Here is a 27,180-nt window from a genome sequence, read left to right on the forward strand (position 1 = left end):
TCCAGCAGTGACTTCTCCCAGCTCTGAGACATCACCCAGTGCCCTGGGCGTGCCCTTGGCCCCTTCATACTCCCATGTTCCCTGAAGTGAAGCCTGTGGTTCCAGGCCCAGCCTCTCTCTGAGCCCCGTCTACTGTGGAGCATCTGAGCCCGGAGGAGGCCTTTTGTATAGCTTCCGTGTCCCGTCTCGCCCCATCGTTCTGAGGGTTAGGTGCTGTTTCTACTTTCATTGTGTAGATGAGAAACTGGGGTGCACAGAGCCAGGACTGCGCCAGAGCCCATGGCGGAAGGGCAGGAAGGCCACACACACGGAGGGTCCCACCTCCCAGCTGCCACCCTGCTTGCAGTCACAGGGGAGCTGTCCCTGGCTCCATCCCTCCACGGCTTAGACACTGGTAGCCTGGATTTTAAAGCATGTTTTGCCGTGAAGGATGTTATTGGAGCAGCTGGCAAAATTGGAATAATATCTGCCACATGATGTTACTGTATCGGGGTCAGTTTTTTTAACCATCTATATTTGTACTGTGGTTAGGTATGAGAGCGACCTTGCTTTTGTTAAATACACTCTAACTGGTTCAGAGCAGTGAGCGTGCCTGTATGTGTGTGTGCCTGTATGTGTGTGCGCCTCTGTGTGTGTGCCTCTGTGTGTGTGTGCCTGGGCGTGTGCCTGCCCATGTGTGGGCGTGTGTGTGTGCCTGTGTGTGTGCCTATGTGTGTGTGTGTGCGCCTGCCGGTGCGAGAATGATAAAGTACTTATGGCAGAATGTCAGCCCTTGGGGAATCTGAGTGAAGGTGGACGGGAATTCCTTGTTCTATTTTTGCAGCTGTTTTGAAGTTTGAAATTTAAAATGAAGTACCCTCAAAAGTTACACAACGCCAGGCATGGTGGCTCACACCTGTAATCCAGTGCTTTGGGAGGCCAAGGTGGGAGGAGTTTGAGGCTAGCCTGGGAAGCAAGACCCCCATCTCTATTTTTTTAAAAAGCTATATGGTGCATTACTGTAAAATACACTGCAGATATATTGTTGTTGTTATTATTATTTTGAGACGGGGTCTCACTCTCTCACCCAGGCTGCAGGGCAGTGGCGTGAACTCGGCTCACTGCAGCCTTGATCTCCCAGGGCTTGCGCAATCCTCCCACCTCAGCTCCCAAGTAGTCGGGACCACAGATGCCACCACACCTGGCTAATTAAAACAAAATTTTTTTTGTAGAGACGAGGTCTTTTTTGGCCAGGCTGGTGTCTAATTTCTGACCTCAAGTGATCTGCTCGCCTCTACTTCCCAAAATGCTGTGACTATAGGCGTGAGCCACCACCTGGCCTTTACATTCTTTTAAAAAGGAAAACCCGCCTTTCCCAGACCTCCCCTGTCCTCCAAATCCTGTGTGTCCTTCCCTGCCCTGGGGCCTCGGGGGTCTTCTGCTCACACCCGCTGCGGGCGTCTCCTCGAGTGTTTCTCTGAAGCGGATGGGGAGCGCTGGCTGTGTGTCCTGAAGCTGCCCTGCTCAGGCCTCTTGATCTGGTAGTGGGGAGATGCTGGAAAGAAGCAGCCCTGTCTCCTGGGTCTGTGGGGGAATGATGGACAGACTAGCCAGACAGGAAAAGGGGGGCCGTGAGGAAGTTGATTCCCAACTGAAAGGAGGAAAAAGTAAACTCTTGCTTTAAAATACAACAAAGGCGGCCGGGCGCAGTGGCTCATGCCTGTAATCCCAGCACTTTGGGAGGCCGAGACGGGCGGATCACGAGGTCAGGAGATCGAGACCATCCTGGCTAACACGGTGAAACCCCGTCTCTACTAAAAAATACAAAAAACTAGCCGGGCGAGGTGGCGGGCGCCTATAGTCCCAGCTACTCGGGAAGCTGAGGCAGGAGAATGGCGTGAACCCGGGAGGCGGAGCTTGCAGTGAGCTGAGATCCGGCCACTGCACTCCAGCCTGGGTGACAGAGCGAGACTCCGTCTCCAAAAAAAAAAAAAAAAAACAAAGGCTGGGCCTGGTGGCTCACACCTGTAATCCCAACACTTTGGGAGGCTGAGGCGGGCGGATCACCTGAGGTCAGGAGTTGGAGACCAGCCTGGCCAACATGATAAAACCTCATCCCTACTAAGAATACAAAAATTAGCCAGGCGCGGTGGCGGGCACCTGTAGTCTCAGCTACTTGGGAGACTGAGGCAGGAGAATCGCTTGAACCTGGGAAGCAGAGGTTGCAGTGAGCTGAGATCGTGCCATTGCACTCCAGTCTAGGCGATAGAGTGAGAGTTCGTCTCAAAAAAATAAAAAAATAAAATACAACAGAGCTAGCACACGCCCTTTCCCTTCACAAAGAAATGTTTTAGCAGTGACCTTTCAACCCCCATGCCTCACCGTCCTCTCCCTCGCAGCGCACGTACCGGGTGCCGAAGGAAGTCCGTGTGGAACCTCAGAAGTTCGCTGAGGAGCTCATCCACCGCCTGGAGGCCGTGCAGCGCACACGGGAGGCTGAGGAGAAGCTGGAGGAGCGGCTGAAGCGCGTGCGCATGGTGAGTGGGCCTCGGTGGTGTCCTGCTGTTCTCTTACAGCTAGGATGTCCTGATGATCAGGACAGCTTTGGCCCCGATTCCTCGCGGGGATGCCCAGGGCTGGCCGAGGCCTGCTGACCCATGAGGCCTCCCTGCTGAATCCCCCATGCCCCTTTCTCCGCAGCCAAGCCCCAGCTCAGGATGGGATGTCCAGCGGCCCCATCCCACCCTCAGAGGCCCAGAGACACACCTTGGTCACCCGCATTGAAGGGGCCGGGGGTGACACAGCTGCCTGCTGTACCTGGTCCTTCGTGGGTAGCAGGGCCACAAGCTGAGGCTGCAGCAGGTGATCTCAACTTCTTCACCCCATGAGGCCGGCAAGTGGGATGAGCATGTGCAGAGCAGGAAGGGCTAGTGGCATGCAGGAGTTTTCTTCTACGTGCACTCAGGGGCTGCGATGCCTGAGAAGTTCCACCACCTCCTGGTCACTCTTGGTTCCTTGAGGGCCATGGTGCACGAGCCTCTAGGCACTTGTGTTGTAGGACTCTTTGCTGAGTTCAGCTAAAGACAGGTCCCTTTCACATGGCCACGAAAAATTAGGCTCACAGACAATTTGAAGGGTGAGAAGGACAGAGTTTATTGGGTGAAAAGGTAAAAAGGGAAACAGGCAGGCACGGTGGCTCACACCTGTAATCCCAACACTCTGGGAGGCTGAGGCAGGCGGATCACCCGAGGTCAGGAGTTCCAGACCAGCCTGGCCAACATGGCGAAACACCATCTCTAATGAAAAATACAAAAATTGGCCGGGCGCGGTGGCTCAAGCCTGTAATCCCAGCACTTTGGGAGGCCGAGGCGGGTAGATCACGAGGTCAGGAGATCGAGACCATCCTGGCTAACATGGTGAAACCCCGTCTCTACTAAAAATACAAAAAACTAGCCGGGCGAGGTGGTGGGCGCCTGTAGTCCCAGCTACTCGGAGGCTGAGGCGGGAGAATGGCGTGAACCCGGGAGGTAGAGCTTGCAGTGAGCCGAGATCGCGCCACTGCACTCCAGCCTGGGCGACAGAGCGAGACTCCGTCTCAAAAAAAAAAAAAGAAAAATACAAAAATTAGCCGGGTGTGGCGGCAGGCGCCTGTAACCTCAACTACTCAGGAGGCTGAGGCTGGAGAATCGCTTGAACCTGGGAGGTGGAGGCTTCACTGTGCCGAGATTGAGCCACTGTACTCCAGCGTGGGTGACAAGTGAAACTCTACCTCAAAAAAAAAACTTCCCACAAAGCCAGAGTTCTGCTAGTATGCTTCCTGCCTGGCAAACTGAATCCCAGGTTCCACCCAGGAAGAGGCGGGGCCAGGCTCCTCCCCACTGCAAATGGCGCATACTTCTGTGGCTCCACCCCAGTGTGCGCTCCTCGCAGTGCGCGGGCCGCCTGGAGTTTCTCTGGAGACCCCTTCCTACCTGGATGTCTCACTTGCAGAGCTGCCCTTGTGGGCTGGGCAGGCAGTGCACACCAGTGACCCCAACACTGCGGGGGGCTGAGGCGAGTGAAACACTTGAGCCCAGCAGTTGGAACCCAGCCTGGGCAACGTGGCAAATTCCTGTCTCTAGAAAAAATTTCAAAATTAGCCGGGCACAGTAGCACACACCTGTGGTCCCAGGTATTCAGGAAGCTGAGGTGGGAGGATCACTTGAGCCCGGGAGGTCAAGGCTACAGTGAGCCGAGGCTGTGCCACTGAACTCCAGCCTGGGTGACAGAGCAACCTGCCTCAAAAAAAAAAAGCCGTTGCTTTTCTCTTAGCCAGATTAATTCCTATGGGAGGTAAATGGGCACCATCAAGTGGGTGGGGGGGTCCTTCATTCTTTCAATATTCGTGAATATGAATACTTAGAAAACGTATACGCTTCTGAGCATTTCCATTCACCTGATCCGTGATGTAAAATGCAGACCCTCAGCTCTCCTCAGACCACAGGAGACCCCTTGGTGCACCCACTCTTTCACCCACAACCCGGGTGAGCTGTGCCCTGAAGCCTGGAGATGCCACCATGAGGGTGGATGCAGGGTGCAGCTGGTAACCGAGCTTGGAAACCAAGCGCCGGGCACTGTGTTGAGATGGTGGGAAGACCTTACACAGCTCAATGAGTAGCTGAGATTCATGTCGGGGACCAGGTGTGGTCGCTGCAGGTGGTGGAGCTCTCCATGAAGGGGTTTGTGTGAAAATGTCTCACACACACATATCAATTTTTTATCCTTGGTGAATTGTTCTGCCACCATGTGGAGCTGCATCCTCTCGTCTCCCCTGGCCCTGGGTCTGAGGGTCACTCTCATCTGGGTAGGGCACAGGTGTGGGTGGTGCCAGCTCCAGGGCTCTGCAGGTGCCGAGTTCACCTTCTCCACAGTCCCCCAAAGAAAGGACTCAGGGAATTTGTCCTCCAAGATCCTGAACCTAGCCAGGGCTGGCAGGACCAGCATCAGTGCCACGTGGTTCCTGTGGCGGTGAGTGAGGCCTCACCTTGCAGACCTGGTGGTCACTGGAGCAGCTCCCTTGCTTCCTGGGGTGGCCCTGGGGAGGCTGGCTGTGCGCACGTGAGGTCAGCGGCGTTGGGGCCTGCCTGGGGGCCTTACTGGGCTGTTGTCTGAAAACCAAACATTGGGAAAAGAGTTGCCACGAATACGGAAACGTCGGCAGGCCACACCCGGGTCCACGGGCTGTGACGTCAGCATCATCATTTGGGTGGCAGGTGAAGGTTACCAGCCCTTAAACAAACATGCTCACAAAAGAAACGTAGGAAAGGAAAGTCTTTGCTGTTTTGCTGCCGTGTTGGCCTCTGTAATTTTCTGCTGATCTTTGTGCCTTGACCCATTCGCAGTGTGTGCTTCTGGTAGGGCACGTTCACATTTTGAGTGAGACTTATTTTAAAAAAAATTTTTGTAGAGATGGAATCTTGCTATATTGCCGACACTGGTCTTGAACTCCTGGGCTCAAGTGATCCTCCTACCTCAGCCTCCCTAAGCACTGGGATTTCAGGCATGAGCCACTGCGCCCAGCCTTGGGCAGGACATGTTAAAGGCAGGTGTAGCCACAGGTGCTGAGTGTGTGGCTCTCACCTCTGACTCTCAAGGCTTCCCCACCCCATGGAGTCCTGGCTCTGTCCCAGCAACAGGGAGCACGGCAGAGTCCTGGCTCTGTCCAGCACCACCAGGGCCCGGGAGTGGTGGTCCTTCCCTAAAAGGAATAACTCCAGATTTTTGTTTTTCTTTGTTTTGTTTTTTCGAGACGGGAGTCTTGCTCTGTCACCCAGGCTGGAGTACAGTGGCGCGATCTCGACTCACTGCAAGCTCCGCCTCTCGGCCTCTTGGGTTCACGCCATTCTCCTGCCTCAGCCTCCCAAGTAGCTGGGACTACAGGCGCCCGCCACCACGCCCAGCTAATTTTTTTGTGTTTTTAGTAGAGACGGGGTTTCACTGTGTTAGCCAGGATGGTCTCGATCTCCTGACCTCGTGATCTGCCCGCCTCGGCCTCCCAAAGTGCTGGGATTACAGGCGTGTACTCCAGATTCTTTTTTTTTTTTTTTTTTTTTTTTTTTTTTTGACGGAGTCTTGCACTGTTGCCCAGGCTGGAGTGCAGTGGCGCGATCTCGGCTCACTGCAAGCTCTGCCTCCCGTGTTCATACCATTCTCCTGCCTCAGACTTCCTATAGCTGGGACTGCAGGCACTTGCCACCATGCCTGGCTAATTTTTTGTATTTTTAGTAGAGACGGGGTTTCACAGTGTTAGCCATGATGGTCTCGATCTCCTGACCTCATGATCCGCCCGCCTTGGCCTCCCAAAGTGCTGGGATTACAGGCATGAGCCACTGCGCCCGGCCGAACTCCAGATTTTTTAAAAACCTATTTTCATCATAAAATTTGGGAAATTAAAGTACAAAGAAGAAAACGAAAACCATTAGCTGAACGGTTAAGTTAATCTGTAACATTTCACAGCCCCATGATGGAATTCCTGCCAATGCAGACCTCGACTGAGGTGGCGAACAGCATCAAAACTTGAAACACTTTTAGTCCCTAGGAAGACCTTCGGTTAAGAATTCTCCCCAGAGTGCCCAGGCCTTTTAGCCCTACAAAAACAAGGAAAGGGAGGCAGCATAGCCACATCCACCAGGGGATGCCCACCACCTGCCTGTCCTCTGGCTCTGCCCCAGCGTCTGTCTATCCTCTGTAGTGCCATATTTCACCCTCAGCCCCGGTGCAGGTGCCCACAGCCAAGCCCACAGCAACTCTGGAGCATGCCTGTTCAGTTGCGTTTGGACACTTTTGCAGGTGTGAGAGTTTGGTGCTAAACGTTGGGGGGTTTGTTTATATTAAAACACAGAGGTAGGCTGTGCACGGTGATTCACATCTGTAATCCCAACACTTGGAAAGGCCAAGATGGGAGGATCACTTGAAGCCAGGAGTTTAAGAGCAGGCTGGACAACATAGTGAGACTCTCCATTTCTACAAAAAAAAAAAAAAAAAAGAAAAGAAATTAATGAGGCGTGGTGTCCTGTAGTCCCAGCTACTTGGGAGGCTGAAGCAGGAGGATCGCTTGAGCCCTGGAGGTTGAGGCTGCGTTGAGCTGTGATCGCACCACCGCGATCAGGTGCAGTGGCCCAAACCTGTAATCCTAGCACTTTGGGAGACCCAGGCGGGTGGATCACCTGAGGCCAGGAGTTCGAGACCAGCCTGGCCAACGTGGTAAAACCCCGTCTCTACTAAAAATACAGAAAGTGTAGCTGGGCATGGTGGTGGGTGCCTGTAATCCCAGCTACCCAGGAGGCTAAGGCAGGAGAATTACTTGAACCTGGGAGGCGGAGACTGCAGTGAGCCAACATTGCGTCATTGCAGTACAGCCTGGGTCACAAGAGCGAAACTCCGTCTCAAATGAAAATAAATAAATAAATAAAAATAGGCCGGGCGTGGTGGCTGACACCTGTAATCCTGGCACTTTGGGAGGCCGAGTCAGGCAGATTGCAAGGTCAGGAGATTGAGACCATCCTGGCTAACGTGGTGAAACCCGTCTCTACTAAAAATATAAAAAAATTAGCTGGGCATGGTGGCGGGTGCCTGTAGTCCCAGCTACTCAGGAGGCTGTGGCAGGAGAATGGTGTGAACCCAGGAGACGGAGGTTGCGGTGAGCTCAGATGGTGCCACTACACTCCAGCCTGGGCGACAGAGTGAGACTCGTCTCAAAAAATAAAATAAAAAATAAAAACAAATAGGCCGGGAGCGGTGGCTCACGCCTGTAATCCCAGCACTTTGGGAGGCCGAGGGCGGTGGATTACCTGAGGTCAGGAGTTGGAGACCAGCCTGGCCTACATGGTGAAACCGCGTCTCTACTAAAAATACAAAAAAATTAGCTGGACATGGTGGCACACTCCTGTAATCCCAGCTACTCAGGAGTCTGAGGCAGGAGGATTGCTTGAGCCCGGGAGGTGGAGGTTACAGTGAGCCAAGATTGTGCCACTGCACTCCAGCCTGGCTGACAGAGCAAGACTCTGACTCTAAATAAATAAATACATACATACATACGTGGTAGCTTAGTTCCGTCCCTTTCTATTGTATTAATACCAGATTTACTCAACACTTTTAGTTTGTCAATCCAATAAGATGAGAAAATAAATATGAGATGCAACTTGGAATTAAAGCGATCAAATGTTTGCTCTGACAGATAAGCTTCGCCACCTGTTAACTCGGAGAATCAGGTGAAACTCCACTGGCTTAATGTGGAAGTTCGTCAAGAAGCATCACAGCATGTACAAAGCCCAAGAGCCCTTCTGTATAAGGGCAAGGTTCTCCTTAAAATATAAGGGGAGGCCGGGCGCGGTGGCTTACGCCTGTAATCCCAACACTTTGGGAGGCCGAGGTGGGTGGATCACGAGGTCAGGAGTTCGAAACCAGCGTGGCCAACATAGTGAAACCCTGTCTCTACTAAAAATACAAAAATTAGCTGGGCGTGGTGGTGCACACCTGTAGTCCCAGCTACTTGGGAGGCTGAGGTAGGAGAATCACTTGAACCTGGGAGGCAGAGGTTGCAGTGAGCCAAGATGGCACCATTGCACTCCAGCCTGGGTAACTTATATATGTATAACATATATATACACATATAACGTGTGTATATATATATATATACACACACACAGGCCAAGGCACGCAATTTGCTTGAGCTCAGGCATTCGAGACCAGCCTGGCCAATATGGTGAGAATCCCATCTGTTCCCAAAATACAAAAAAATTAGCCGGGCATGGTGGCATACGGCTGTGGTCTCCGCTATTCTGGAGGCTGAAGTGGGAGGATCGCTTGAGCCCGGGAGGCGGAGGCTGCAGTGAGCTGTGATCACACCACTGTTCTCCAGCCTGGGCAACAGAGCAAGAACTTGTCTCAAAAAAGGAATAAAACTAAACTAAATCCTTGCAGAGCTCCGCCCACAGCCGACACATACACTGCATTCCTTGAGGCCTTGCTGTCTCCGCTCCTTCTGTCTATGCCCCATCCTGCCTCTCCATCCTCAGGGACAGGACTGGCGGGGAGGGGCTCCCAGCCACCTTGGGCTGGGACGGCATCGCTGGGGGCTGCTGGGCCAGGCCTGATGCTTTCTGTTTTCCCCAAGTGTGCAGCTGGTGCTGAGAGGTGATGGTGCTGCTTGTCCCCACACAGGAGGAGGAAGGTGAGGACGGCGATCCATCCTCAGGGCTCCCAGGGCCGTGTCACAAGCTGCCTCCTGCCCCTGCTTGGCACCACTTCCCACCCCGCTGTGTGGACGTGGGCTGTGCCGGGCTCCGGGATGCACACGAGGAGAACCCCGAGAGCATCCTGGACGAGCACGTACAGCGTGTGCTGAGGACACCTGGCCGCCAGTCACCTGGGCCTGGCCACCGCTCGCCGGACAGTGGGCACATGGCCAAGATGCCGGTGGCACTGGGGAGTGCCGCCTCGGGGCACGGGAAGCATGCGCCCAAGTCAGGGGTGAAGCTGGACGCGGCCGGCCTGCACCACCACCGACACGTCCACCACCACGTCCACCACAGCACAGCCCGACCCAAGGAGCAGGTGGAGGCCGAGGCTGCCCGCAGGGCCCAGAGCAGCTTCGCGTGGGGTCCGGAACCACACAGCCATGGGGCAAAGTCCCGAGGCTACTCAGAGAGTGTGGGCGCTGCCCCCAACGCTAGCGATGGCCTGGCCCACAGGTGAGCAGGTGCCTGTCAGTGAGGAGGGGGCTCGGGGTGAGGCTGTGTCCCTGTTGAAGGCCAGAACCTCCCTGTAAAACTCAGGAAATCCAGGACCACCAGCAACAGGCAGGAGCCCTCTCTGCTGGAGGGAGTGGGCTGGGCCCCGGGTCAGGGGAGTCCACGCCGTGACCTCAGGTGGGAGATGAAGATCAGGGGCCACAGCCCGACCCTGGCTCCCACTGACCCTCAGTCTTCAGGGATGAGCAGTGACCGCCTGTGGGTTTAAAGAGGAAACACCCCGGGCAGCACCAGGACAGCCAGCAGGCAGCTGCTGTGCCGCGGGAGCCTTACAGAGGCCGGGTGGGGGCACAGCCTCAGCCACGGGAGGCCAGGGCGACTCGCCACTCTTGCTGTTGCCTTTGCAGTGGGAAGGCGGGCATGGCGTGCAAAAGAAATGCCAAGAAGGCCGAGTCAGGGAAGAGCGCCAGCGCTGAGGTGCCAGGTGCCTCGGAGGATGCAGAGAAGAACCAGAAGATCATGCAGTGGATCATTGAGGGGGAGAAGGAGATCAGCAGGCACCGCAGGACCGGCCACGGGTGAGCACCCCCCCCCACACACAGCCAGCCTCGTGGGGCCTGCTTTGCCGCTTCTGGCCTCCGCACAGTTTCATTGTGTGCAGCTTCAGTGTGTGCGGCGAGTGTCGCCTCTGATGCCTCACACTTCCGCTTTCACTGGGGCACTCTCCTGGGCATCCTCCAGCAGGCTCCCTGGGCCTGGGAGAGAGGCCTCACGTCTCCAGGAGGAAAATCTCGTGTCCCCAGAGAGAGACTGTCCCTGAAGCCCTGAGCGGGAGGGAAGCCAACGTGGCTGTCACCCCACAGGTAGCACAGATGCTCTCGGGAGGTCATTTCCAGTCTGACCCCCACATGAGAATGACCTAAGTCACCTGGGAAGGCCACCGCTGGCCATCTCTCCCAGGGCACCCATGGAGAAGCCTTCTGTGCTCACACCTGGCCGTCCTGCTGAGGGCTGGGAAAGGCTCTTGTGTAGCCTGAGCACTGCTCTCCTCCCAGCAGGGCAGAGGCCTCGTATAGGTGTGGAGCAAGGCCCTGGCACCACAGGTCCAGCCCCTGCCGCTGCCCGCCGGGCCGGTCTTGGTGTTGCCCCTGCTCGCCTCCTTGGCCTGCACTTGTGCCCAGAACCCAGCAGGAGGGCCAGGGGCCCCACAGAGGTGGTGCCCCCCATTTTCCCGTCGTGGTCAGAGGCAGGTCAGCTGGGAAGTGTCAGCCCTGGTGGGTAGGTGGCCCCAGCTTTCTCAGTCTTAGATCCTCATCTGCCCCCCCACACCCAGACCCTAGCCAGGGTGCACCTCCCTCCACATTACTTGGTGAGAACTTTTGAGCAGCCGAGCGCCTGGGGCGCGGTGCTTCTGCCTGTGTTGGAAGCCCGTCCCACGAGGCCTTGGGGTCCCCATCGGTGCTGACTGGGATGGGGACGGGCTCGTCATTTTTCTGGGACTCCTGAGGGAACGGAGGTGCACAGCACCATGCCTGGCTCATTTTTTGTAGAGATAGGGGTCTCAGTGTGTTGCCCAGGTGGGTCTCAAGCGATCCTCCCACCTTGGCCTCCCAAAATGCTGGGATTACAGGCATGAGAGTCACCACTCCTGGCCTTCGAATCTTTTTTTTTTTGAGACGGAGTCTCGCTCTGTCGCCCAGGCTGGAGTGCAGTGGTGCAATCTCAGCTCACTGCAAGCTCTGCCTCCTGGGTTCACGCCATTCTTCTGCTTCAGCCTCCCGAGTAGCTGGGATTACAGGTGCCCACCACACGCCCAGCTAATTTTTTGTATTTTTAGTAGAGACGGGGTTTCACCGTGTTAGCCAGGATGGTCTCGATCTCCTGACCTCATGATCCGCCTGCTTTGGCCTCCCAAAGTGCTGGGATTACAGGCGTGAGACACCGCGCCTGGCGTTTTTTTTTGTTGTTGTTTTTTTTGTTTTTTTGAGACAGAGTCTAGCTCTGCCCCCTGGGCTGGAGTGCAGTGGTGCAGTCTTGGCTAACTGCAGCCTCCCCCTCCCGGGTTCAAGCGATTCTCTTGCCTCAGCCTCCTGAGTAGCTGGGATTACAGGTGTGTGCCACCATGCCCGGCTGATTTTTGTATTTTTAGTAGAGACAGCGGAGGGGGTGACCATGTTAGGCTGATCTCGAACTCCCGACCTCTGGTGATCCACCCGCCTCGGCCTCCCAGAGTGCTGGGATTACAGGCATGAACCACTGCGCCCATCCGAATCCTTTTTTTATATAGCTGTATATACTAAATACTGCATGTCCCATATTTTAGGATAAGTATTAATACGTTCTACTTTGAAACATATTTATAATTTTTATTCATTAAGACTTTTTTTTGTTATTTTTTGAGACAGAGTCTCTCTGTCACCCTGGCTGAAGTGCAATGGTGCAATTACACAGTTCACTGCAGCCTCGGCCCCTAGGATTAGTATATAATTTATATCCCAGTAAAGCTGTTAAATGGATGCAAATGTTAATGGATGCAAAACCCCATCTCTACTAAAAAGAAATACAAAAAGTTAGCCATGTGTGGTGGCGGGTGCCAGTAATCACAGCTACTAGGGAGGCTGAGGCAGTAGAATCGCTTGAACCCGGGAGGCGGAGATTGCAGTGAGCCGAGATCACGCCACTGCACTCCAGCCTGGGCAACAAGAGGAAAACTCCGTCTCAAAAAAAGAAAAAAGTCACCATGAAAGGATTTTTTTTTTTTTTGAGACAGAGTTGCACTGTGTTGCTCAGGCTGTAGTGCAGTGGCACAACCTCGGCTCACTGCAACCTCCGCTTCCTGGGTTCAGGCGATTCTCCTGCCTTAGCCTCTCAAGTAGCTGGGACTACAGCACGTGCACTACCACGCCCAGCTAATTTTTGTATTTTAATAGAGATGGGGTTTCACCATGTTGGCCAGGATGTCTCCATCTCTTGACCTTGTGATTCGGCCTCCCAAAGTGCTGGGATTACATGCGTGAGCCACTGCGCTCAGCCTTTTTTGTTTCTTGAGATGGAGTTTTGCTCCTGTTGCTCAGGCTGGAGTACAATAGGCCGGTCTCAACTCACTGCACCCTCCACCTCCCCGGTTCAAACGATTCTCCTGCCTAAGCCTCCTGAGTAGCTGGGATTACAGGCACCCAACATCATGCCCAGTGAACTTGGTATTTTTGTAGAAACAGGGTTTCACCATGTTGGCCAGGCTGGTCCTGAACTCCTGACCTCAGGTGATCCACCCGCCTCGGCCTCCCAACGTGCTGGGATTACCGTGCCTGGCCAGTTTTTTTTTGTTTGTTTGTTTGTTTTGTTTTTTTTTGAGATGGAGTCTCACTCTTTCCTAGGCTGGAGTGCAGTGGTGCAATCTCAGCTCACTGCAACCTCTGCCTCCCAGGTTCAAGCAGTTCTCCTGCCTCAGCCTCTCGAGTAACTGGAATTTACTGGTATCCACCACCACACCTGGCTAATTTTCTGTATTTTTTGAGTAGAGTCATCGTTTCGCCATGTTGGCTAGGCTCTTCTTGAAGTCCTGACCTTAGGCGATCCGCCCACCTTGGCCTCCCAGAGGATTGGGATTACAGGCAAATCAGGGATGGTTTTTTGTTGTCTTTTTTTCTGAGACCGAGCCTCACTCTGTCACCTAGGTCGGAGTGCAGTGGCGTGATCCTGGCTCACTGTAACCTCCAGTTCCCCAGTTCGAGCCATTCTCTGGCCTTAGCCTCCAGAGTAGCAGAGATTACAGGCGCCCGGCTACTTTTGTATATTTAGTAGGGACGGGGTTTCACCATGTTAGGCTGATCTCAAACTCCCGTCCTCTGGTGATCGCCCACCTCAGCCTCCCAAACTGCTGGGATTATAGGCGTGAGGCATTGTGCCCGGCCGGGATGTTTTTATTGTGTGGTCTGAGGAGGACATCCATGTGTCTTGGTGGCCAGGCCCCAGTAGCCCATCCTATCCTACCCCTGAAGGAGGCTGCCCTTGTGAGATGGGTGTAGCCCCACCAGGCCACCTGGCCAGGGTGTTGGCCACAGCCACAGCTTGTTCTCTTGTTCCCCAAGGTCCTCAGGGACAAGGAAGCCACAGCCCCATGAGAACTCCAGACCCTTGTCCCTTGAGCGCCCCGGGGCCGTGCACCCCTGGGCCGGCCCTCAGCTCCGGACCTCCGTGCAGCCCTCCCACCTCTTCATCCAAGACCCCACGATGCCACCCCACCCAGCTCCCAACCCCCTAACCCAGCTGGAGGAGGCGCGCCGACGTCTGGAGGAGGAAGAAAAGAGAGCCAGCCGGGCACCCTCCAAACAGAGGTACGGCCGCATCGTGGGGTGGGGTGGGTCTTGGGAGTTACCACAGCACCATTCCTGGGGCTGAAGCTCCCCAAGGCCTGAGGTCTTCAGGGGAAAAACGGCCCTCTGGTGTCGCCCAGCCATATGGGGCCCTTCCTTCCACTGAGAACCACTGAGGAGCCATGTGGCAGGCGACCCTGCGGTGGACGGAGGGCTGGGGCCGGAGCTTTCACACACCCAAGGCCTCTGTGCTCACTGCTCTTGTGGAGGGGGGTCCTTCCTGAACCTGAGCCGCGTCTGCAGGGCCCCAGTGTGTGGGGAACACTGGTCCCAGCCAGAGGCTGCTGACTGCTGGGCAGCCTGGGCTTTGAGGCAGGGGTCCTGGAGGCATGGCGGCTGCCTCTTGACAATCGCACCCCACGAGCCCTGAGTGGCTCTACGCGGTTGGAAAGCTACGTGGGTCTGCAACCTGTGCAGATGTAGAGTTGTCATCCTGGACGTCCAGCCCCCAGCCCCTCCTCGCTAAGCCTTCCTTGGCCTTCTGGGCCCCAGTAGCCAGACCCTGTTCTCTCCCCAGAGCAGGCTGGCTTCTGCCTGGGCTGCAGCGAGGCCGCTTCTTTGTTCCGGCAGCGTTTTCGCTGCAGGCCAGAACCTGCCTTCTCCACTTTCAGCTTTTTGCTCTTGAGGCCAGTTTTCTCGGCCATCCTGGGTCATTGGAATTCCTCACACATCAGGGTCTCTGTGAGGGTCCTGGGAGCCTGTAGCTCATGCAGGCCCTGGGGCTGTGGTCACAGAGGCCATGGTTGCCTTCAGAGGTCACCAGCTCCTCCTGTCCACCTTGGGTCACCTGGGGCCTGGGCTCCAGGCCCACCTCCTGGGCCTCCAGCTTTGGGGCTGTGCCACTCCAGGGAGGCTGGGGCCAGGGGCCCTATTCTGCCAAACCAGCATCAGGGTTCAGACCCTTCCCAGCCGAAAGCCTGTGTGGTCTCAAGTCATTAAAGTTTCAGCCTAATGACAGCTCTGGGGCCAGAGAGGGTCACAGTTACCTCAAACCCAAAGGGTGATCACTTTATGGCCAAACGTCTGTGACCCTGTGATCTTGTTCAGCCAACAAGGAGCCAGAGCCCCGTGCCATGCAGGAGCCTGGTGTGTGGTGCTCGGAGCTGGGGTGTGTGACTGGGTTGGCAGATGAGCCGGGGGAGGGCATCATGTGCAGCAGGTTCAAGGCCCTGGGCCTGTGTGCTCTCTCCTGCTGGGGCTTCCTGAGCCCCCTTGTTGGGCTGAGCAGGGGTCTCTCGAGTTGCATCTGCCCTTTCCCCGGGCACCCACAGGCCCTACATGATGGCAGGGGATGCCCGCTGAGCCGTGGAACCATTGCCGCCGTTCTGAGACACGACCTTCCTGCCCCTGTTTGGATGCTGTGGGGAAACCCAGAGTTGCTGGGTCTGTCTGTCCAGGGGACACATGTTTTTGCGAGAAGCTGTGGAGACTTGGAGTGAAGGCCCAGAGGCAGGTCGGGTGCTGGGCCCTGTCGGGCTGTAGAGTAGAAACTACCATCAGGGTCGCCCAGTGCACCCCGGTGGAGGTGTCCACGTGAGAGGAGCTGCCGTGCTGCCCCAGGATGGCCTCAGTTGTGGCGCCGGGGGGCTCTCAGCCTCCCTGAGGTGCAGACAGAGTTGCCACACCCCAGAGCCAGTGTCCACGCCATTGGTGGGGAATTCATGCCAGAGACCCAAGGACAGGCTCTCGGGAGGAGATGGCGTCCTACCAGAGGGGATGAGGTGGTAGGATCCCAGGACCCCAGATCAGAAGCTCCCCAAAGTGCGGTCTGGGGAACAGGGGGGTTGGTACCCAGATTGTGAGTGTGGAGTGTGCTGCAGTGTCTGGCACCACTGAGGCCTAGGAGGGGGTTTGGAGTCTTGTCCACCCTGCAAACTGGAGCCTTCACGGGGCAGGTTGTACAGCCCCTTCATGCTCCTTCTGTCCCTGCGCGGCAGCATTGGTCGAGGCTCCTTCCCCAGGGCTGGTGGCCGCCGGCGCAGCCACCATTGACGCGGGTTGTTCCCTAGGTATGTGCAGGAGGTTATGCGGCGGGGACGCGCCTGCGTCAGGCCAGCGTGCGCGCCAGTGCTGCGCGTGGTACCAGCCGTGTCGGACATGGAGCTCTCCGAGACAGAGTACGTGCGTCCTGAGGGTCCTCCTGGTCCTGCCCACCCAGCCCAGGCGTCTCAAGCCAGGTCCCATGGTAGAGCCGCCGTCCTGGGGCCTGAGCTCAGGTACCACGCTGAGAAGCAGCTGTGGCAGGAGAGGGTCCCACGGCATCAGACTCCAAGCTGCCCAAGAGCCTTCTCCCGTCTCCATCAAAGGAGATGCTGACTGTCCAGCATGACGATAAGTGACCAACAGGCCCGGCTGGAGGCCTGGGCACAGTCAGCCCTGTATCCACACAGTTGTCATGGGAGGCCCCTTGTGGGGCAGAGACCTACCCCTGCCCCTGGCCCCACCCGGCTTGGAACTGGCTGGTCCCCGCAGACCTGGCTTGAGCAGGGTCGGGGCTGCAGGTGCTGAGGTGCACGAGGTGCGTCAGCTTGCAGTGTGGGTCTCAACTATGTGCGTCTGTCCAGTCCGTGAGTCAGGGCTCTGCTCCCACCTGCAGTGCTGACCCCTCCGAGCCTGTGAGAAAGGCTTACTGTGTCCATACCACGTGATCCCACATGGGCTGTGTCAGTGGCGCCTTTGTGTGCTCAAGGTGGCAGGAGGGGCATATCCCAAAAGGGGCCTTGAGAACAGGGGTCCCCCAGGCCTTACCAGGCTTGCCCCAGATGCAGGTTTGTTGTGGCTGTCATCCTCTAGGGGGTCTTGGAGGGGCCTTCACCCGTCCTTGGGGCAGCCCCCACATGTTGGCTCATTCTCCTATGGGCCTGGCTCCAGGGGGCTGCAAGGATGTGGCTCTGGGAGAAAGTCCAAGAATGCAGGTGGGTGGGGGCCTGGTGTGCGAAGTGGACGGTCACCTGGCTGAGGTGGCCGTGAGGCCTTCCTGCCATGATGTCGGCTCTGGCAGCCTCTAGTGCACGCAGCCAGCAGGAGGCCCGAGGCCTGAACCCCAGTGGTCCAGGGGCAGCTTCTGGAGTCATCTAAGGGACAGGTGGTGGCAGGGGAGCCAAGCAGAGGGTGTGAGTGGAAGCACAGCCCCTGTAAGAGGAGGGCCCAGCTCAGCCTGGGCAGGAGACGGTGCCAGCCCCACCCCCTCTGAAGGGCCTGCTGGCCGCACCCGCAACAGTCCTGGGACAGACTTCACTGTGGGGTCAGGCTCATCCAGAAATCGTGCATAGTTCTGTTTGTCCAATACCTGCCCTTGAGATGTTTTTAAGGTTTGGGGGCTGTAGGTCTTCCTGGCATAGGAGCCATGCAGCCTGCCCTGCCATCCTAGAGGTGAGAGCTGCAGTGCGCCCAGTGGCCAGGTCCTGTCCAGTCGAGGGTGGGGCTGGGAGGCAGCGGGGAGACCTTTGTGCTCCCAGTGAGTGGAGTCAGACTCCACTGCTGGTGGAGTAGACCCCAGATTGAGATGCTGCGGTCGGGGGGCAGTGGGGCCTGGGGCCCCAGCTGTTTGCAGGCCTGCCCCACCCTTTGCTGGCAGCCTGAGGCCAGCAGGAGGCACCCTGTGGGACCTCAGTCCAAAACCAGGGACCACTGCTGCATCTCTTTCCCCAGGACGAGATCGCAGAGGAAGGCGGGCGGCGGGAGTACCCAGCCGTGTGACAGCATCGTTGTGGCATACTACTTCTGTGGGGAGCCTATCCCCTACCGCACCCTGGTGAGGGGCCGCGCTGTCACCCTGGGCCAGTTCAAGGAGCTGCTGACCAAAAAGGGCAGCTACAGGTGAGTGTGAGGGCTGGGGTGCCCACTCCCTGCAGGGGTACGTGGGTGCCCAGCAGTACGAAAAAGAGGGTTTCTAGCCAGGCATGGTGCCTCACTTCTGTAATCCTGGCATTTTGGGAGGCAGAGACCGGCAGATTGCCTGAGCTCAAGAGATCGAGACCAGCCTGGGTAACATGGTGAAATCCTCTCTCTACTAAAAATACAAAAGAAATTAGCCAGGCATGGTGGCGGATGCCCGTAATCCCATTTACTTGGGAGGCTGAGGCAGAATTGCTTGAACTCAGGAGACAGAGGTTGCAGTGAGCCGAGATCGCACCACTGCTCCCCAGAACTCCAGCCTGGATGACAGAGCGAGACTCCGTCTCTATCCAAAAAAAAAAAAAAAAAAAAAAAAAAAAAAAAAAGCTTTCCGGCTGTTTCAGCTCCTGTCCCTCATCTGCACCTACGCCAGTTCTCCAAGCCCTGGGCTGAGGATGGCATCAGGCCTTCGGCCCCACAGGACTGAGAGGGTCCCTAAGGGACTCCTTCAGGGCCCTCAGCTTCGGGGTGAGAAAACAGCCAGAGGCCCAGACAACAATGGTCTGAACCTTGTGTCGGGCTCCCCTGGGCCAACCTTGTCTCTAGGCTCTGGATTCAGCTCCTTTTGCCCAACTGAAAAGCCAGGCCCCATCCTACCAACGTTTATTGGGCCTGGGCCCCTCAGCCCTGAGGGCCTGCCTGCAGCCAGTCTTGGAGGCTCCTGAGTGAGCACTGTGGGGTGAGCAGAGGGGGCCTGACCACAAGAGCCTGGCAGAGGTGGTTCCCTCTGTCCACAAGCGACTGCAGACACCCGTGGACTGTGTCTGCAGATGTGGTGCTGAGGGAGGGCCGCAGTCGGGGTCACTTCCATGACAGGGCTCAGCCCTTGGGAAGCAGATACCCCACACCCATCCACTTCCCCCCTGCACCTCCTGAGAGGCTGGGGCAGGTACTCCTAGGGGGCTGTAGGGTGCCTCCCAGCAGGCAGTAAACTCACCCCCTGTAGCTGCCACTTCACCCACATGCGGTCATTGCACTGTTCACTGTTGCCCTGGGAGGGGCGCACGTGGTGGGGGTGGTGGGGGCGGTGGGCCATGGACAGGAGGCTCCTCGGGATGGGGGTGTGGACACGCCATCCCCGCCACAGGCCTCCTCCCATCTGCGGCACTGCCTGCTCACTGTGCTCCTCACCTCCATCCTGCAGATACTACTTCAAGAAAGTGAGCGACGAGTTTGACTGTGGGGTGGTGTTCGAGGAGGTTCGAGAGGATGAGGCCGTCCTGCCCGTCTTTGAGGAGAAGATAATTGGCAAAGTGGAGAAGGTGGACTGACCAGCTGGCGGGCTGACCGCTGCACCAGGCGAGGCCCTCGGTGGGCACAGATGTCACAGCCAGGCGGATGACCTCGTACTCAGGAGCCCGATAGAGAACAGCGTGGGGGCGCCGCCCACCCCTGCAGTCTCGCCGTGTCTGGGCGGGTAGGGGTCCCTCCGCGTGGTCCACAGGCTTCTGTCCTGCCCCCGAGGAGGCAGCCGGACACTCCCCATAGCAATACTTGGAGGGCCTAGCCCAAGTGGGGCAGCCAGGGTCCCTGCTGCCGGTTTCAAGCGACGCCCCAGCGCCTCCCCTGGGCACGTGTGCTGGGATCTGTTTTTCCCTCTGGGATTTGCCCACGTACCCTGGTCTGGCTGGGCGCAGCCCCAGGCCTGGGCGCAGAGGCCTGCAGGGCCTCTGTCAATTGTACTCGCCACCGAGTGCCTTCAACACAGCTTGTCTCTTGCCTGCCACTGTGTGAGCCGGCGACGGGGTACTGCACCTGCCTCCAGCTGCCGGCTGCGCGGTCCCGGGTCCTCCTTTCTGAGGGCCCATGTAAATATGTACATTTCTCAGGCCAGGGCCAGCAGGGGCTGCCCAGGTCTGTTTTTCATGCGATGACACTTGTACAATTATCTTTTCAAAGGTACTTGGATAATAAATAAAACTGTTTTTGAACCTGCCCTGGCTGTGGTGTGTCTGCTGCCAGTGGGGCCTGGCCTGGGTCTCCCAGCCTCAGCCCCTGTGGTTAAGGTCATGCTGGCCTCCAGCAGGCATGGGGGTCGTCCTGTGACTCAGAGGCTGGCCAAGCTAGAGCATGAACATGCTCCACCTTCCTTCCCAGGAGCCCGCGTCTGGGCAGAGCTGCATCAGGCCAGCCTTGCTGAGGGATCAGGCACACACAGTCCAGAACCAAGCTCTTTATTCACAATGCACAGCTCCCTCCAGCACCCAAGGAGGTGCCCTCCTGTCCAGCGGTGAGGAGGGGAGTGACACGGGGGTAGCTACAGCTCCTCCTTGGACCCCACGGTTGAGTTGGCCCGTGGCTCCTAGAACGGGTCACAAGTACAGCTCGGAGCTCTGCTCCCAGCCTACCCCTGCCCCCGCCCCTCCAGCCCTGTGTAAAGACGGTTTGTGCAGAGGCCTGGAGCCCTGGCTTAGGGACACCCACCGGGAACGGGGCTGCCGGCTCCTCCGTGGGATCCTCCGTGGGCACCGCGCCCCCGTTGTCCAGGAACTTGGACAAGGTCTCCAGGTCCCTGGCGCTTTTATATTCAATCACCTGAGAAGAGGCAGGAGGCTCTGGAGGACAGGCCAGGCCCAGCCCCATGCCCAGGAGGATGGCATCCCAGCTTCCCCAGGCACCTGTCCCCCATACCTTCCGACCTGGCCCTGCTGGGAAGTACTTGAGGGTAGGGAAGCTGTGCACGGCGAAGGCGTCCAGCTCGTTGGCCGTGGCATCCAGCTGAGCAATGATGATATCCTCATGGTCTTGGTACTTCTCAGCCAGCGCCTCCCAGGCAGGGGCCATCTCCTTGCAATGGGTGCACCATGGGGCGTCTAGGACAGGGGCCATTGAGCGCGGCCATCTGGGCACCCCCTGCCCAGCCCACACACCCCGTGCCTCCCTCAGCACTCACAGAACTTGACAAACACATTCTTGGTTTCGTCAAAAGCCACCTGCTCAAAATTCTTGCCCACGAGGGTCTTCACTGGCCGCTGATCCCAGTCAGGGGGTACCTCCTGGCTCAGGAGATAGGGCTGGGGGAGACCAGGCCAGGCGCTTTGCTAGGGGTCCTCTGCAGGGCTCAGGGGGGAGGCCTTCTGTGGGGCTTGGGGGGGAGGGAGGTCCTCTGCAGAGTTGGGGGCTCCTCGGCGGAGTTAGGGGCTCCTCTGCGGGGACTGCAGGGGTGGGGGCCTGAGAGCTGCTGTTCCCACCCCCTGCCAGGCTGGTAGATGAGGTCAGGGTTCCCCTCCCTCTATGAGCAGTCTGCAGCGGACCTTGACTTGGCCGTTGAGGACTGCGTGGCAGAAAGCAGTGACGGAAGCTGCGGTGACAGGGCCCCCATCCACAGGCGCGTACTTTTTAGTGGTCTCAACGTTGATGAAGCGCAGGGTGGGGGCTGCCTCAGCCTTGAGGCCAAAGTACTGCAGCACGTGCTCATTGTCAGCCGCCACGTCCACCACCACGAACAGCACCTGAGGCCAGGAGTCCACACTGGCACCGGCCACCGTCCAGCTGTCCCTTTCCCCGGACCCCAGTACCTGCCGCCATCCAGCTGCCCCTCACCCCGGACCCCAGTACCTGCCCCCGGAAGTGGGGAGCTGCCTCCCCAAAGCCGGCTAGGAGCTCCCTGTGAGCAGCCAGGGTCTGGTTGACAAACAGCAGCAGGTGGTTGAGGATCCTGGCCGCGAAGATCTTGGGAGATGTCTACAGTAGGGAGGGTGCTCATGACTCCACAGGACCCCCAGCCTAGGCACCCCCATCCCTGGACTCCTCCACCCTGGGACACCCCCAGCCCAGGCACTGCAGCCTACGTACCTGGCTGTTGAACTCCGTGACCAGGTGCATGCTGTATGTGACCAGGAAGCGCGACAGATCCCCCAGGTCCAGGCCAAGCTCCTCATCCACTGGGAAGTCTGCCCGCCCCTCATCAAACTGGACAGCAGCAGATGGGTCAATGAGCGCTGCAGCCGGACCCCAACCCACGCCTGGGCCTGACCTACCTTCTTGAAGAGAACCACGGTGTCCTTGGTGAGGCCGAACTGCTCAAAGAGCCGCGGCCGGTCCGTGAGGCCAAAGGTCATGTCCAGGGCGTCCCGGGCCAGGGCTAAGAAGGTGGCCACGTCCTCATCCTGCAGGTCCTGAAGGGCCCGGCCCTGTGAGGCCACCAGGTTCCACAGTCACTGCCCCCATGGCCCAGCTCCCCACACCCAGTGGCTCACCTGGAAGAAGCCGATGACCACCAGGTCCCGGCCATCGATCAGCGCCTGGGCGGCCGCCTCGTCCTCCAGCCGCATGGCACTGGGCCCCACCCGCCGTCGCAGCCACTCGGCAATGCCCTCAGCCTCCCGTGGTCCTGCAGGGAGTCCCCCTCAGCCTGGGCCTGGCCACCACCCCCCAACGACCGGCCTGCGCCCGCACCTGTGTACTCCTCCGGGTGTGTGCGGTTCCCGTTGCGGAAGAACTTGAGCGTAGGGTACTCCGTCACACCGAACTCCTCAGCCAGCTCGGGCTGCGCGGGCCCGTCCACCTTGGACAGCGTGACCGCCGTTGACTCGGCCGCGAGCAGGGCAGCTGCCTTGCTGTACTCGGGGGCCAGGGCCTTGCAGTGCCCACACCACGGGGCATCTGGGGGACGGGGCCGTGAGTGCCCCAGGCCACCACAACCCCAGGAGCACCCTCCTCTCCACACCTGACAACCCAGCAGGGAACAAGCGTGCTCCTCCATTCTGCCCTGAGCCCTGGCCATGGCCAAGCTGAGCGCCAGCGCCTCTTTGTGGCCCCCCGGCTGCGGCACAGGGACCAACAAGGCTTGGGGGGGCTTGAGAGACCCCCCTCCCTACAGCCGCGCCTGTAATCCCAGCACTTTGGGAGGCAGAGGCGGGTAGATCACCTGAGGTTGGGAGTTAGAGACCAGCCTGGCCAACCTGGAGAAAACCCGTCTCGACTAAAAATACAAAAAAAAATTAGCCAGGATTGGTTGCGTGTGCCTGTAATCCCAGCTACTCGGGAGGCTGAGGCAGGAGAATCGCTTGAACCTGGGAGGCGGAGGTTGCAGTGAGCCAAGATTGTGCCATTGCACTGCAGCCTGGGCAACAAGAGCAGAACTCCGTTTCTAAAAAGGAAAAGACCCCTCCCTCTCCTGCCCTGTAAGGCTGGGGCTCCCAGGCCCATGTGGCTGCCTGTGAAGACCTCCCAGGCAAGAACGGTTCCTATCTGTGTCAAGGGTTGTAGAAAGACCACAGAGCACATGCATCGGGGACCTCTGTGGGCCCCCAAAGCCCGAACACTGCCTGGGCCTCCGCAGACTCTGTGGGATGCCCTGGCAGCTGGAGGAGTGGCTGACAAGGCGGCGACTTGGGCACCACGGCCGCTGGCTGAGCAGGGAGGTACAGGTGCTCTCATGTCCTGTGGGTACCCCCAGTACTACCACCGCTCCTGCCTGCCCCAACCGGACCCCCAGGACCCTCCTAGAGAGCTTCTGGGCACAGTGGGGGCAAGTGCCTGTGGGGAGGCCTCTCTCAGGCACATGCCCTGCATTTGCTGGCAAAGGGTAGGGCCCCCAGGTGGGCCCTGCTAGTCTCCGCCGGTCCCCAGCTCCACTGGCCCCAGCACTCACAGAACTCCACCAGCAAGGCAGGGTGCTCCCGCAGGGCCAGGCCCAGGGTGTGGCGGCTCAGCACCAAGATCCCATCCTCCTTGGGGATTTCCTCCTCTGGAGGCTCCTCTGAGGGGCTCTTGGGTCCCTGCTCCTGACCCCAGGGGCACGAAGCCCTGAGCAGCAGCAGCAGTACAGGCAGAAGCTGGCGGCTCATGGTGCTGCCAGGGCCCGTGGGGCAGGGGCAGATAAGGGGGCCAGAAGCCAAGCAGCAGCTGCCACGTGGCACACAGGCCTGGTTCCAGCAAAGATAAGGCCCGTGCGGCCCCCCCAGCCCCCAGGGGAGGGGAGGCAGAAAAAGACAACACGCAGGGCACCGAGACAGGGCCACGTTTAATGGGACAGCTCAGGGGACAGCGCCAGGCCCAGGGGGTCCCGGGACAGAGCAGGGGCAGCAGGGGAGGGTCTGGTCACTCACGAGGGGTGCTGGGGATGCTTGGGAGTCCCTGTGCAGCAGCTGAGGGAGGTGGGGGAGACAAGGACTGGGAGTTCAGTCCTTCCAGTCCTGGCTGATGCGGAGACCCCACTCCCAGGACAGGTGGTGCGTCCTGTCATCGTCGGTGAAGAGGGACACGACCAGGTAGGGGCCCCGCACCAGTGCACCCCTCGGCGCTTCCTCCACCGGAGTCACAAACTCATACTCCTGGGCGCTTGGGCCGTAGCTGCCCACCATGTAGACGGTCTTGTCCACTAGGGAGGGCGAGGGCATCAGGGCTGTCCTCTGTCCGCCCCCCACTTCTCCCCCCCGCCCTGTTCCCCCCCCACCCGCTGCCCTCACCGCGCAGGCCCCGGCGGTAGGTGTGGTGCAGACACTTGAGGCCGCTGACAATCTCCCTGTGGACCTGGGAAAAGAGGCATTAGGAGTTCCCTCTGGGGGCCAGGCCTCTGGTTGTTGCCCCCATCCCCAACCCCTCTGCCCACTGCCCTGTCTCTCACCTTGAAGGTGATCTTCACTCTGTAATCAACACCTTCCTTCAGGACAAACACCTGGTCCTTCAGAACAGCCAGGTCCCCTATTGGGGAAACTGCAGCTAGGGTCGGAACTCCCTACAGGCTGAGACCTGCTCCAGGAGCCCCCACGTGGGGTGTGGTGCCCATGAGGTCTGCGATTGTGATGGCCCAGGGTGTGGAACTCAAGGGTGCAGGAGTGTGCCTGGGAGGGCCCTACCTGCGTTCAGGGTGCAGCACCCTGCGAGTTACCTGTGAGATCCATGACGACGGGCCCTGGAGCCTGCTCCGACAAGAGTGTTAGCCTGGTCACCTGCACATTGGGCAGGCTTGGGTCTGAGGAGAAACTGGAAGTCTGCAGGATGCCCCCCCCTCACCCCCGCTGGGCTTCCCACCAGCACCCCCAGACCCAGCCCTCCAAGCCCAGGCCCCTGCCATACCCACGGCCGGTGGCAGGGGCCCCAGCAGCGCCCGCTTGTACTCGGCCAGGCTCCTGTCGTCCGGGTCCAGCTGCCGGATCTCCAAGAGGCTCTTCCTCCCTGGCGCCCGGTACTCGGGCACAGCCTCATCCAGCACCTCGTCCACTGCTGGTGGCCCACCCTCCTTGTCAGCCAGGAGGACTGGGGATGGGGAGGGGCATGAGCAGTGGCCACTAGCAGACCCTGGCATTCCAGCACCAGGCTGGAGCCCCCTCTGGCCAGCTGTACCTCCCACTACCCAAAGGGACTCAAGGGGAAGCCTCTGGGAGAGGGTAGGCGGCCTGGGGAGGTGCCACACCGCACCCAGACCTTCAGGAGGGGCCTCCAGAAACCACCAAGCCTGCAGCTCCTCTGGCCCAGATGTCCACAAAGGCCCCTTCCCTGACTCGAAGACCAAAGGGTGGGGGAGTAAGACTTCAAATGAGGGCAGCCCAGGGCCAGGGACTACCTGCTTGAGAGCAGCGGCCCTCAGCAGCCCCCGCCCCTAGTAGCTCCGGGGCCCTCTACCATCCTGCTCTGGGCCGGGGTCTCTGAACACTTTCCCACAGTCTAGGAGTTCCTCCCCATGGTGCTGGGGGGCTGGGAGCCGCTCTCTCCAAATCCCTGGGCTCAGGCTCTGCGCCGCCTTCCATGGTGCCCCGGGCTGGTGGTCTCCTGAAGCCCCTCTCCCTGGTGCCCTGGGCAGGGGTTTCTGAGTCCCTGCCCACTTCGCTCCAGTCTTCTCGGGAATCACCACACGCCCTACGGAGCCTGAGCCCGAGCCCGAGCCCCAGCCCCACCCAGGGGAGAGGGGCTCCAGGCGGCGGTGCCCAGGGGGAGAGGGTCCCAGCCCCGCGGCTTCACAAGCGGACCGGTCAGCACCTGGCTCCCTTCCCCACAGGGGTGGAGCCTGGATGAAGTCCCCCACCGCTGCCAGACCCCGGCCGGGGGTCTGCGCCGCGAGATCCCCACGCGCGCCCCCAAAGTTGCCGCGGGGGAGGGGCTGCTCCCCGCCCGGGGCTAAGACCCAGCCGAGCCCCCCGCCCACTTGGCCGCCGGCCCCTGCCCGGCCCGCTCACCTCGGGCGCACAGCGCCAGCCGGAGCAGCTCCAGCAGCTGCGCCCCCAGCTCGCACGCGTCCAGGCCCAGCATGGTGGCGCGCGGCCCGGGCCGCCGCGGAGCCGCCGAGGAGCCGCCGCCCGCCCCGCCGCCGCCCCGCTCGGCGCTCAGCCCCGGCGCGACTGCGGTGAGCTCATCCCGGCCGGGAGCGCCCCCCGCGCCCAGCGCCGCGCCCGCGCCGCGCGCCCCCAGCCGCTTCGCGGACCCCGCGCAGCCCCGCAGAGACGCGCGTGTTGCCCGCACGGAGCCGGCACCCGGGTCGCCCCGCCGGCGCGCCAGTACCCCGCACAGAAGCTCCCGGACGCGGACGCACGCAGCCGCGGTCACGATCCCCGCCGCCCGCCTGGCCTGTGCCCGGCTCTGGCCGGCAGCGCTGCCCCACCCCCACGGCGCGGCGGGAGCCTGGCGGGGGTGGGGGTCTCCTGGGAAACCCTCTGCAGGGCGCCGAGGCGCAGGTGCGCCCCCATCCCCAGGGTCTCATTATCCGCGGCCACACCTGGGGCCGAACCGTGCTCCCCCTTCCCCTCCCCCGCTCCCGTCGGAGCTTCTGTCTGGGCCGAGGGGTACTCCTGGGGCCTGCCCAGCCTTGGGGTGAGAGGCTGGTCCACCACCCTACAGGTTCACGGTCATCCGTAGGGCGGGACCACAGTGGGCACGAGTCCCACACACACCAAGGTGCGTCTGGAGGCCACAGAAGCAACAAGGGCCCCTCAAAGGCTTAGTGACCTGGCTGGGCTGTGTGAGTTCCCAAGAGGGGGTGTCCCTGCAGGGCTCTTGGAAACCCAATTTCCGAACCCCCTGTCCTTGGGGAGAGGACGCTGACACCGGGGCCGGAGTGCAGAGCCTGGAGCACAGAGAGGGCTTCTGATATTGACACCTAAACTGAGACCTGTGGGTGGGTGGGATGGGACCAGGCAGGGGACAGGGGTGAGCAGGCCCTGGCTGGGACAGCTGGACCAAAGACCTGAGTCTGAATAAGGGAGAAGAGGTCGGAACACCAGCCTGAGTCCCTTTTTCTTAGACACCCCTGGCCCCCT

At 59.2% G+C, this 27,180-nt stretch overlaps 3 protein-coding genes across 5 annotated transcripts in view; 1 reads left to right on the forward strand and 2 right to left on the reverse strand.

Annotated features, from left to right (window-relative positions):
- Positions 1–19,919, forward strand: part of AXIN1 (axin 1) — a 67,660-nt gene extending 47,741 nt beyond the window's left edge. The window contains exons 5-11 of one of the 3 annotated variants that reach the window (XM_050774675.1): positions 2,379–2,516; positions 9,181–9,710; positions 10,118–10,288; positions 13,802–14,047; positions 16,096–16,203; positions 17,738–17,905; positions 19,128–19,919. In XM_050774675.1, the coding sequence (XP_050630632.1) occupies positions 2,379–2,516; positions 9,181–9,710; positions 10,118–10,288; positions 13,802–14,047; positions 16,096–16,203; positions 17,738–17,905; positions 19,128–19,254 (1,488 nt within the window). In that variant the 3' untranslated portion in view covers positions 19,255–19,919. Of the gene's footprint in view, positions 1–2,378; positions 2,517–9,180; positions 9,711–10,117; positions 10,289–13,801; positions 14,048–15,357; positions 16,054–16,095; positions 16,204–17,737; positions 17,906–19,127 lie in introns of those variants that run through there. The other 2 variants (XM_050774673.1, XM_050774674.1) reach the window with 2 other exon arrangements.
- A 229-nt stretch (positions 19,920–20,148) lies between these two features.
- Positions 20,149–23,843, reverse strand: PDIA2 (protein disulfide isomerase family A member 2). The gene is made up of 11 exons (XM_050774776.1): positions 23,580–23,843; positions 22,382–22,588; positions 22,183–22,316; positions 21,964–22,101; positions 21,779–21,895; positions 21,542–21,667; positions 21,238–21,435; positions 20,877–20,997; positions 20,615–20,796; positions 20,408–20,518; positions 20,149–20,285 (listed from the first exon to the last, which is right to left on the reverse strand). The coding sequence occupies exons 1-11, from the start codon at positions 23,773–23,775 to the stop codon at positions 20,241–20,243; spliced, it is 1,575 nt and encodes a 524-aa protein (XP_050630733.1). The 5' UTR covers positions 23,776–23,843; the 3' UTR covers positions 20,149–20,240.
- Positions 23,844–23,932: 89 nt separating this feature from the next.
- ARHGDIG (Rho GDP dissociation inhibitor gamma) lies at positions 23,933–26,941 on the reverse strand. The gene is made up of 7 exons (XM_050774755.1): positions 26,938–26,941; positions 26,104–26,306; positions 25,007–25,186; positions 24,819–24,902; positions 24,555–24,631; positions 24,397–24,460; positions 23,933–24,308 (listed from the first exon to the last, which is right to left on the reverse strand). The coding sequence occupies exons 2-7, from the start codon at positions 26,174–26,176 to the stop codon at positions 24,109–24,111; spliced, it is 678 nt and encodes a 225-aa protein (XP_050630712.1). The 5' UTR covers positions 26,177–26,306; positions 26,938–26,941; the 3' UTR covers positions 23,933–24,108.
- Between the last annotated feature and the right edge of the window lie 239 nt (positions 26,942–27,180).

Source organism: Macaca thibetana, chromosome 20, assembly GCF_024542745.1.
Source record: "Macaca thibetana thibetana isolate TM-01 chromosome 20, ASM2454274v1, whole genome shotgun sequence".
Classification (NCBI taxonomy): Eukaryota; Metazoa; Chordata; class Mammalia; order Primates; family Cercopithecidae; genus Macaca; species Macaca thibetana.